The sequence below is a fragment of the Chelonoidis abingdonii genome, chromosome 4 (assembly GCF_003597395.2).
Source record: "Chelonoidis abingdonii isolate Lonesome George chromosome 4, CheloAbing_2.0, whole genome shotgun sequence".
Taxonomy (NCBI): Eukaryota; Metazoa; Chordata; order Testudines; family Testudinidae; genus Chelonoidis; species Chelonoidis abingdonii.
Window position 1 is genome coordinate 45,789,728 of NC_133772.1, and position 12,268 is coordinate 45,801,995.

At 39.5% G+C, this 12,268-nt stretch overlaps 1 protein-coding gene across 1 annotated transcript in view; it reads left to right on the forward strand.

Annotated features, from left to right (window-relative positions):
• Positions 1-12,268, forward strand: part of SERGEF (secretion regulating guanine nucleotide exchange factor) — a 270,842-nt gene continuing 258,574 nt past the window's right edge. The window contains exons 1-5 of the mRNA XM_075065841.1: positions 1-96; positions 5,413-5,551; positions 6,222-6,377; positions 6,938-7,032; positions 9,993-10,053. Coding sequence (XP_074921942.1) covers positions 1-96; positions 5,413-5,551; positions 6,222-6,377; positions 6,938-7,032; positions 9,993-10,053 — 547 coding nt within the window. The remainder of the gene's footprint in view (positions 97-5,412; positions 5,552-6,221; positions 6,378-6,937; positions 7,033-9,992; positions 10,054-12,268) is intronic.

Consider the following 12,268-nt stretch of genomic DNA (forward strand, 5'->3'; position numbering starts at 1 on the left):
ATGAGTGTGGCTATGCGGTGCATTGTTGAACTCTGTGAGTTTGCCTTTCCTACTCCTGATGCAATTCTAGTGCACACATTATGGGCATTGCCATTTGTATGTTTGGGTGTAGCAAAGCCTTCCCTTATACAAACATGCCACACAGAATAAAAGTGCTAAAAAATAAATAGCAAAAGGCCATGGAATGGTTGTATTAAAGCTCCCTCTTTTTCTGGAGCTACCTTGTTAATCTTCCCGTAGAACAGATTATGTGCTTCTGTGCTTCCTTTTTAATGTTTATCTTTGTGATCCTTCCCTTTCTGATCCCATTTGAAAAAGCTCAGAAATAAAATATATTTTCTGAAAGATTTCTATATTATGCGCCTCCCCCTCCCCCTCAAGCAATGTGAGAGACTCTCAGCAGCTGTGTGTATTTGGAGAACTACTACTGTCCAAAGTGTTTGAAAAAAATCCTTGCTAGGAGTTAGAGAGGAGTTTGCTCTGGCAAGTGTCAAGTCCTATGCCATCAATGTCTGCAGAATTTAAGCTTTTATTTAAAAAAGAAATCAAATTTCTGTTTCTTATTGTTGTGAAGATCACCTTATAAATGTGAGTGGAATGTGATGTCTGCCTGAGACTGGAGTGCCACCTCTGCTACTTTATAGCTTTGCTAAGTATTAGCAGTGTGAAATTAACCGACTCAAGGCCAAATAGGGGTTGCTGTTCAGAACCACAGTTGCCAACTTTCACATGATAGATAAGCACCTTGACTTTCACAGTAAGTCAGAAATCAAGCTAATCCTGTTTCAAAACAAACCAATCTATAAGAATCCCAACACTCTATGTGACTAGATCCCCCTGGTGTGCAGTCTGGAACTGTGGTGGGCCCACTGTGCACCTGACTATCTTCCGCCCTTTCCCCTGCTTGCTGGGAGCCAAGCCAAAAAGCTGCAAATGAAAAACTAGCCAACAAGCGACTCACAAACCAATTAAGCCAAAAACAAGCCCAATTTCTGTGTTTTAGCGGGTTTGGGATGTCTGTTCAGAACCCTATTTAAAGGTTTCCTGGACTAGACAGCTGAAAATGTGTTGTCTCTCTGTCCCTCTCTGCAGTGTACCATTGCAATGTGTCATATGATAATACAGTCACCTAGTATCCACCAAAAATAATCCATTAGTAGCTGATTGTGCCTTGGCCTGTACACCGTGGAAGAGGGAGCAGTGGGCTATGCATACCACAGCCCATATGCAAAAAGATCATAGCTGCTGACTTGTCAGTTTGCATTCTGCTCAAATATCTGCATGCTTCATGCACACCAATTCATCCAGAAGTTCCCCCTTCCCTTTGAAGTCAAGAGGAGTTTTGCCATTGACTTCAGTGGGACCAGGATTTCAGCTGTAGTGCATAAAGGAGACATCAGAGGCATGGTATGGATAGCTATAGTTGCCCCCTACCTGCTCTGATCCTCACCCATGAACTCTGGTGTGCAGTAACCATACTGGTCAAAAATAAGCATAATACAAATTTGCAAGAGTAAGTGGCAATAGGCACCTCAGGCAACTGGAAACCTTATTTTGCCATCTTGAAGGCTGCTAGCTGCCCAAGATATCCATCTTCTGTCTTCCTTCTGTCTTGCCTTGCCCTTCTCCCCACCCCCAGCATCTAATTATGTTATACTCCTTGCAGTGAGTATATAAGTTTCCCTCCTAGAAGAGTTGTACAATTAGTGAGTGATGATAAATCACCAAACCATCTGATATTATATGTACTATTTATAATTGAGTGATTAACACCAATTTCCAACTGCCGAATGGGCTGGAATCTTGAAATTTGTTGTAGGCCATGCAGTGCAACCAAAATCCCTAAAATGAACTTTGACCTCTCCATCCAAGTGCCCTTTTGTGATACAGTCTTAAAATTTACTACATTCATTGCTTATTAATTGATACCATCTCTCTTTAAGACACATCAGGTACTCCATAACCAGTGTGGGAGAGAGAAAGAACCCAGGTGAGGCAGGGGATTTGAGGTGGAAAAGGGCCAGTGAAAAATCCTAATGATTAATTTCTGCTTGGGGGCAGTAATTTTGGGTTTGAGGTCACCAACACCCAGTAACAGGCTTTTGCTAAGAATGTTGTTGCAGGCAAGTAAATGTGCTATTGGAATTGATATTGATAGCAGTCCATGAGTCTGGCTGATCTATCAACTAGTGCTTTTGAGAAGCCTCAGACTTTTAAAACTTCCAGTGGTTACTTTGTGCTGTTCATTTATCTGGCTTGGTTTTAGCTTATAAATATACCACTGGCTTTTCTTCATGCCCTCTCTGAGTTAAAGGAGTTGCCTAATGAGAGACAAGTGTTTCCATTTCACCTGTTCCAAGTTCCAAATGAGACAGCATGAGCTTCTTACTTCATTTTGGGGGTGTTATGCTGGGAGAACATCTACATTAATGAAAACTCAGTGGAGGGTGGTTACATTTGTTATCATAATCATTACATGCATAATTTTAACACTAACAAGCCTTACCCATTCTTTAGCAGGCACACTGGGCTAAACTTAGCACTGATATATTCAGGCACAATTCCATCAATAGCATCGTAGTTGAACGAGCATACACCAGCAGTGAATTTGGCTCAAAGTGCCTAAAATTATCTTGCCAAATTTTCTTAGTTAGCCAGGGTTACATTTTATTTGTACAATTATAAAAAGGAATTTGACAATATTCAGCAGCTTTTCTGTGGAATATTTGACAAGTCCAGGGCTGCATAAAAAGAACACAGCTTATGCCATTCATATCACTCTGTGGGTTGAGGGTTTGTATAATATGGAAACGCATGCAAAAAATAAACAAACTTTGGCATAGAGAAATAGGATAGCTGTTTTTTAAAATAATCAGCCAGATGTTTACAGTAGGTCTCCACTTAAGGACTTATTTGGTAAATTAGTGAGAGCGGTGGCCATTTATACTATGTATGGTATCACAGTGCAGACCCTTCATAGTTTTCCTTATGACACTCCATGTTGTTTGAATGAGAAGCTGCATTGGAATTGATTTGCTAGTGCATGATAGGAAGGATGGTTTAGTAATGGATAGAGCACTGAACTGGGACTGACCAGTCCTAGATTCAGTTTCTGGCTTAGCCACAGACTTGCCATGTGATCTTGGGCAGATCACTTAATCTATTTTTTGCCTCCGTTCTGCATTTGTAAAATGGGGATAATATTTTTTACCTGACAGGGATGGCGTGAGACTAAAATTCAGGAAGGGGAGCGAGGCGCTCGGTAACTATGGTATTGAGGGCAACATAAGTACTGAAGAACTGCCTGCCCACAGATTTATGGACTGCATCAGTGATGCTGACTACTTTATTTTTCTGAATCTCAAGTTGTGAACTTAAACCATACCATGATTTAAAATGTAATATGAACCTTGTTCAGCAGCTCTGGAAATCAGCCCCTGTACTGTACAGTACAACATTCTGCATTACATACTGTATTTCTCTAAAAAGAGGCATTCCCTTGCTTAAGATACATCATTGCAGTGATTGCTGTGATAAATACGGATTCTGTATGGATTACAATTGCAAATATTTTTATATGAGTACTAGTTATGGAGAATCCTGCATGTGTACGCCAGCAGTTAGGCACTTCACATTTTTATATTCTTTAATACCTAGTAGTTTATTAATGCAGTCTCTTAAACTTTTACATAGTAACTTTTGTCCCTATGTTTGTGGTTTATAACAGGTCCTACATGTATTCGCTACAGTTTTACATGCATACAGTAGGCATTGCCATGCATCTTTTAAATACTATGCACAATACAGCAATTACCACTTTGTCTCAATCCATTTGCTCACTCAGGCTTCTTCTTTACCCAGTGCAAATATTCTTAGGAAATTGTTATTTGATTCTAATAATATTTCAGGCTACAGTGGAGAAAAATTAAACTATTTAATAGATTTTAAAACCAGATGGGACCATCATGTAATTCTAGTTTGACCTGTTGCATGATGCAGGACATAGAATTTCACCAAATGATTCCCGCATCAAGTACATAACTGCTGTGAAAATATTGCATCTTTCAAATTCTAGTCTGAATTTGGCTAGCTTCACCTTCCAGCTGTTGGAGCGTGTTATGCCTTTGTCTGCTAGATTAAAGAATTTCTGCTTCAGAAATATTGTCCCAATGTAGATACTTACAGACTGTGATTGAGTCACCTCTTAACCCTCTCTTGAATAAACAAAATAGATTGATCGTTAGAGCCCTGTGCGGGTACAAAATTTGTATCTGCTTCAGATCCATGATCTGCAAATGTGATATGAAGCAGATATCTGCAGATTTGCAGGGCTCTAGATATAAAATTTGGGTGTGCATCCATCCGCAATCTGAAAACATGGTCTGCAGATATCCCCATCTACAGATATAAAGTGGATAGCTGCAGATTTGCAGGGCTCTATTGATCGTTAGTCTCTCACTGTAAATGCAGGTGTTCTAGACCTAAAATCTTGTAGGTTTTTTTCTGAACCTTTTTCAATTTGTCAACATCCTTTTAACAGAGTGGACACCAGAACTGGACACAATATTCCAGGAATGATCTCACAAATACTGTATATGCAATGGTAATACCATCTCTTTACTCCTAATCAGTACCCTTTCCTTTTTTAAAAATTTCCTCAACAAAATTCATGTAAGACTGCAAGATTTAAAAATGGAGATTCCAACAAACTTTGCAAAGTGCTTAGGTGGACCTGCTGCTCTTGAATGAAATACAGCTCTTCGAGTGTATAATATACATGCAGTATTCATCTTTTTCAGCAGCACTGTACTCTTGTGAAGTCTTAAGTACTAGTGCAGGGGTTGGCAACCTTTCAGAAGTGATGTGCTGAGTCTTCATTTATTCACCCTAACTTAAGTTTTCGCATACCAGTAATACGTTTTAATGTTTTTGAAGGTCTCTTTCTATAAGTCCATAATATATAACTAAACTATTGTTGTATGTAAAGTAAAAAAGGTTTTAAAATGTTTAAGAAGCTTAATTTAAAATTAAATTAAAATGTAGACCCCCCTCCCCCCCGGATTGGTGGCCAGGACCCGGGCAGTGTGAGTGCCACTGATAAACAGCTTGCGTGCCGCCTTCGGCACACATGCCATAAGTTGCCTACCCCTGTACTAGTGGATAAAAGTGGCTGATGTTTAATGGCAGAGGCATGTTGAACTTGCACTATCTGATGCCTACTCAGTAATTTTTAAGGGTTTGCATATAATGGGCCTAAGATCCAAGGTATCTGGGTTCTAAGTTCTGCATATCAAAATACGGACAGGCTGAGTTTTTGCAAACCCTGAATAAACCCATTTCTAATTAAAAGCTAATAAATTGCTTTATCAATAAAGCTCTTTCATATTTTTATTTTTCTGTATATGTTTAAAGGGTGCAAACAGCTATGGGCAGCTGGGCCTTGGTCATAAAGAGGATGTGCTGTTGCCTCAGTCTCTGAAAGTTTTCTCCTGCAAACATCAAAACATTAAGAGCATTGCTGGAGGAGGAGGACACTCTGCAGTTATTACTGGTAACAGACATTCACATGACATGTGCAATGCAAGGACTGGCATGTTTCTGAATGAGAATCTCTCAGTGCTGTGCTGCCACCTGTGTGTGGATTGCAGTTTCTAGCAGGTGCCAATCTTTAATTGCTAAGTGGAAAAGTTATTTGCTGCCAATTAATTAAATTGTTTTGGAGAGGAGTTATGTTATTTCAGTTGCCTCTAATAGTCATTTTATGATTATGTGATAATTATTTCTTAGCCTGTTCTACCTGCTTATTATGCAAGAGGGTTCATTACTTTTGGGGGAAAAAAAGGATATTTCATTTTGAAAAGGTAGGTTATTCCTTACCTTATGTGGTGTCCAAACCCCTGATTAGAAAGTTCTATCATAAATAATAGCTACTTAAGAAATAGGAAGGATATGAAGGAGAAAGTGAGTCAGATGAAATACTTCACTCTGAAACACAGAGAGGGAGCAATGTTAATGTTAAAATCATCTTCCTTGGCAGTCACATTCTCCATGTCTGTGTCTACACAAGAAAGAAAAGTGTATTTTTAATTTGTTAAAGATATATAATTCTGTCTTGAGAAGATAAGGCCTACGCACACAGTGCTAATTTATTGGAGGATCACGATGTGTGTATGATTCAGTTTTGCCTGTGTTATGACTGTGACAGTGGTTTTATTTTGCAGGTGCAGGAGAACTCTTTGTATGTGGCCAAAACAAAGAAGGACAGTTGGGACTCAATCACACTGAGGATGTCCTGTGTTTTACTTCATGCACTGCACTGTCTAGTGTTTGTGTGATACAAATAGCCTGTGGCTGGGATTTTACAATCATACTTACTGGTAAGTCCATGTCACTAATAATATCTAGCTCTTATATAGTGCTTTCATCAGCATATCTGAAAGCTCTTTACAAATGAGATCAGTATCATTATCTCCATTTTATAGATGGAGAAACTGAGGCTCAAAGCAGTGAAATGACTTGTCCAAGGTCACGCAGCAGGCCAGTGGCAGAGCCAGGAATTGAATTCAGGGCTCTAAGTCCAGTGCTCTGTCCACTGGGCCACACTGTGTCCAACTAGAGCCTGGGGAAATATTATTACATACAGTAAAAGCACAGAGCTCTGTTGTACCAAGGTCTGTACAAAGCTTGAGTGCTCAGAGGTTTTATGCTCTTTGCTTTGCAAGTGGAATTGCTGTATGTTCGGCACACTCCCTCTTCAGTTATCTTTAGACCTTTACTGAATATGGTTTATAAGAACACAAGCTCTTGAGCTTTTTGAAAAAGAAGAGTTCAGTTCTTTATATGCTGTGCTGTGGTATCTTGCATGTAATTCATAAATGTACCCTAAGGTATAATGTTATGAGTTGCACTGGTCCAACAAGGCTGTATTATGTTGCAGGAAATGGCCAAGTTTTATCCTGTGGGTCTAACTCTTTTGGACAACTAGGAGTCCCTCAAACTTCAGGAGGATGTTTGATCCCACAAAAGATTGAGGTAAAGACTCAGGAACTGCAATATACAAAAACCTGTAGGAGAGCACTTCAACCTCCCTGGCCACACTATAGCAGACCTTAAGGTGGCCATCCTGCAGCAAAAAAAACTTCAGGACCAGACTTCAAAGAGAAACTGCTGAGCTTCAGTTCATCTGCAAATTTGACACCATCAGCTCAGGATTAAACAAAGACTGTGAATGGCTTGCCAACTACAAAACCAGTTTCTCCTCCCTTGGTTTTCACACCTCAACTGCTAGAACAGGGCCTCATCCTCCCTGATTGAACTAACCTCGTTATCTCTAGCTTGCTTGCATATATATACCTGCCTCTGGAAATTTCCACTACATGCATCTGACGAAGTGGGTATTCACCCACGAAAGCTCATGCTCCAAAACGTCTGTTAGTCTATAAGGTGCCACAGGATTCTCTGCTACTTTTACAGATTCAGACTAACACGGCTACCCTTCTGATACTAGACTCAACAAAGTTGTCCTCTACAGATCTTGTCCTATTTTCAGTGCCTCATACAAAACTCACTAAAATCAGTGGAAAGACTCCTATGGATTTCAGTGAGTTTTGGATTAAGCACTTGGACTCATTGAAGACAAGAGAATTACTCGTGTGAATGATAAAAATCCAGGATTAGGCATTTTAAGAGAGTGAATACTGTTGTACATATTAGAAAGTCAGCACTTCAGGAAGGTGTGTGTGTGTGTGTGTTAAATGACGAAGGTGCCAACTTTTAGTAAAGGAGAATGGTACATTTTGGAAAAGGACATAAAATTTCATCCACACATATTTTAATAGCCACAGTCAACCAAACAATAGGCTAAATCCTCAAAATAGTGTAAACTGACTGAAGTCAAAGGTGCTATGTTGATTTTCACCATCTGAGGCTCTGACCCAGGGCTTATAAGGTGTTAGAAATGTTTCAGTACAAACTTGAGGAGAGAAGGAAAGGATTTCCACTGATCTTAAATTTTATTTAGTCTCTTAGGGCTTTATGTTGAAAAATCCAAAGGATTGAAGAAGAACTGGTTAAAAAATAGCTGATTTCAATATAATCAGTTGTGTTCTGGGACGTCTACTGTAGGAAAGTTTTTGTTCAACTGAGTTCCTTCTGCTGACACATACTATATAAATGCCAATTCTTTGGTTTTGTGCTGCATTTATAACTTAGCAGCACAACATAATATGCAGAAAGATCTTTTAGCAAAGGTTGCAGAATCTGTTCCTTAAATTTTATTTTTTATAAGAAAAATTATTGTGAGAAATCAGCACTTTTGATCATCCCTGCAATAAGAAACTAGTGTGTGTTCAGGGAAATTAAAATTTTATGGATTTTAGATGCATTTTCTTTTGAAATGATAAGCAGCAGCTAAAAAAAAGAATTTTAAAGGAAGTGAAAAATATATTTGTATTGTCCTCATTTAACCTCCAAAGGTTTATCAAACCATATCAGTTTCAAAAGAAATATATTTGGAGACTAGGGAATCCCATTCCTTATTGGTCCATCTCTTGCATTCATAAACGCTGAGGGGCAGACTCTTAAACCCCAGCCTGTGTTGAATAATACCTTGCTCCACAGATAGTCATCATTGCAGTCAATGGGAGTACTCATGGGGTAAGCCACTACTTAGAGTGAATAAGGGTATCAGAATCTATTTCTGAAGTAATTGCTTTAAAAATCTTATAAGAAATAGCTGCTAAGATTTATGTATCAGAGGAGTTTTACTACTGTTGGCTATGAACCCAGCAGTGTGAAGGAATTCCTCATGACAGCACTATTCTCTCCTTCTAATTAATCCCTATTTACACTTGGGTTTCTATTTTTAGAACATTAATGAAACTCTTTCCTCTCCAAATAAATTTCTATTTCTGTTGCATTGCAGAGGACTCCCGTTCTGTAAAGCTTCAGAAACGGCAAAGTCCTTTCTGGTTCTTTGGTTAGGATTACCAGTCTATTGCCAGTGCCAAAGCCTATCTGTTACTTTTTTTAAATTCAGGGACAGCATGGTTATAGAAATGAGAGAGAGACCTGTTAAGTTATCTTGTCCTCTTGTGCGCAGGAACTGTTGTGTTTGTACAGCACCTACCATCCTTGAAAGCTGCTGCATTACTATTGATAATTATAGTCTACCACCCTGACAACGCAGGCTCATTCTGCATCTACTTGTGGGGTTTTACACAGCTAGTATATATCTGTCGATTCCTAATTTAATAAACCACGTGAGCAGTGTTTTGTAAGCACTGTTTGTGTTACATTAAATGCTCATGCTTGTTGCCATTTCTTTTATATCAATATTACACCCACAAAACTATGTTAAAAGAATGTGAAGTTTGCAAAATCAAGCCCTCAGGTTAGGAAATGCTAGAATTAAGGCATTCCATGCAACCTTAATTTGGTCCCTCTGTGCATAAGTGTTATAATACAGTTTAATTCAATGTTCATACCTAAAGACAGGGAGGTCTTATAACTGAAGTGTTACACACCATTAACTATAAGTTTGCTGCCAGCTCTACCTAAATTATTAAATTGCCCATCATCAAAGTGTGTTGGAACCAGTGAATTGTTTTGCGTTTGGACTAAGGGGGCCACTTGTTCTGATATTTGTTACTGAATATCCAGTATGATAAAAAGGGGACTGTAAAATTGTGTATGTTTGCATCTTAGTTACAAATTGCTGAGATTTCTTCCTTCATGTGAGTATTTTGAGCTCAACTGTTGATCTGTTGCTATACTATGACACTTCTGGAAGCTTTGCTTGGTTTTCTTAAGAAATGCCCAAGACTATATTGAAATGAGACTGAAATATATTCTAAAATAAATATCTTGTGCTGAACTCTGTGACATATAGTCTGTAAATACGATACCATTTTCTTGCATTTGATAAAACATGTTTCCTTTTGAGAGGTGTAAAATGCAAATTGAAAATATGTGTTTTTCTTATGTTTCAATAGTCCCTCACAGAGAAGGTGGTGAATGTTGCTGCGGGACTCAGACATGCTCTTGCTGCTACAGGTGAATATGCCATCATAAATTTAACATTTCAGCCAGAAATTAAAACTACTTTTATTATGTGAGATGTCTAATAGCTTACATTAAAAAAAAGGAGGCGGGGAGAGGGAAAGGATTTATGATTGTATTCCTATTTTTTACAGAAGCCATAGGAAAATGACACCTGAACAGTCCTGTCCATGGTAAGGACAGGCATGTTAGACAAGAACATGGTAATGAATATGCTAGAAACACCTCTTTCCAAAAAATGGTGCTGAAAGAAGACTGTCCAAGAGCACAGGGCCAGATTTTCAAAGCTATTTCGACACCTAAAATTTGACCCTTAGTGACTTTTTGGGTCTCCTACTATCAGCTGTGCTCTATCTTGGCAAGTCATAGTTTGTATGAAATTTAAGGCCTTATCCTGCAATTTGTTTTCAGAATTCTCTGAGGCTTGATGGAGAGTCTTCCACAGTCATTCAATGAGAAGTAATCTTGTTCCCATTACATACCACACACGACAGACACCTTGACAAAGGACTGTGCCATTCCTGAGGACAATAAAATTGTGCGCATGTGTTTCTGTGGTAAGGGGAAATCCGAGACACCCGAGCCCTGGACATGCCAGTTCACACTGGAACACACAACACCAAGTGTTAGAGATTGGCGGGGTAACATAGAGGGGAAACCTCTGCAAGCCACAGCACATCTGCAGAACCACTCGATGGAGGTTACCAATGGCCACTCATATCCCTGTAATGTAAGAGAGACAGGAAGGGTCCATGGAATGTCAAAGTACCAACCCAAGCACATCACCCCACTCCAGCGTTCCAGCCCCGCCATGCTGCCACAGAACAACGCTTCCTTATCATCCACAACAACCTCTTGCAACGAGCAGCTGCCCTAGTTCCCACTGTGTCCAGGCAGGAGGGTGATTTGATTGTTTCCCTTACTCAGCATCAATGAATTCATTGACTTTCTGTAATGAACCTTCTGTAATGCATTCTGAATCACTACAAATTATGGAAGCGTAGTAACACACCAAGGGGCTTACAGAAAAAATGGGTCATTGTTTTGTGTATGTACATTGTCAGTATATTACTGTTCCCAGTGCTACTGCGTTACAAAAAGAAGTGTGATTTCTTTAGTTACCCTGTTACTTTACAGGTTCTTTTTGGCCTGTCAAGAAGGATGGGATAGTTTCCCCTTGGCTTGCCCGTTTGCGCCGAAAGCCAATGCCTGTTCCCGTCACTGGAACATCATGTGCCCTTTCTTCCAGTGTGGAGCCATACAAAGAAATAAAACACAAGAGTTATTGACAGAATTTCAGTTGACTGCCTGTTCCTTGTTAACTAAATTTCAAGAGTGTTTTGCCGTGACTTAACTTTTTTAATTAATCACACATATAACTATCATATAAAGAATACTACTTTTACCATTTAATATACCACTTTCATCCCAAAACACACGTTAACACACATTGAATCAACCCTTGAACAGTAGCCTCCAAGAGACACGGCGGTTTATTAAATCTCCTTTTTACAAATGGGAAATACCAGAACCAAGAGGGGTAACTGTCTGCATCTAAAACCCTGAAGGGCTACATTGTGGAGTTGTGCCAAGACTCACCCGTCTAGAGAATTTGTGTAATTTGTCACTGCCTCAAGGAGGATATGAGACTGGAACTGTGATTCAAAGATCACAATTAAAGTCCCGCAATTAACCTCTGTGGATAGAAATAAAATTCCTGCCAGCCCTTACCTGGCATAGTTTCATACCCTCTCAATACCAACCCAGCTGTGCGGCCAACATGTGTGGGAGACAGTCAAGGCTCCACGGCTTGTCCACGCCCACACACATTCCACTTGTGCACAGCAGTGGGTGCTAACACTCCATAGTGGCTGATTCCCTGCTACACTGTGACCTAACCTCTTTATGCCCAGTTGGTCCTCTGGCTCAGACCCCTACGGCTGGTTATAATGTAGCCCAGAGGATACAAGAATCAGTACGGATTATAATTGGAATCTGGCAGAGCTAAGGGTGCTTGATTCTAGTACTTGTTCCAACCACTTAGACTACACAGCATGCTTCCAATCTATCTCAGACCCTTTCACTGCCTTCACCAATACCCACTGTCCTGCAACTCTATATGCAAGTAACAATAAGTAAGGCAACAGAGCTAACTGTTGATGTCATGCATAATATTCTTTTGTCATTATCCTACAGAAGACTGGGAAGA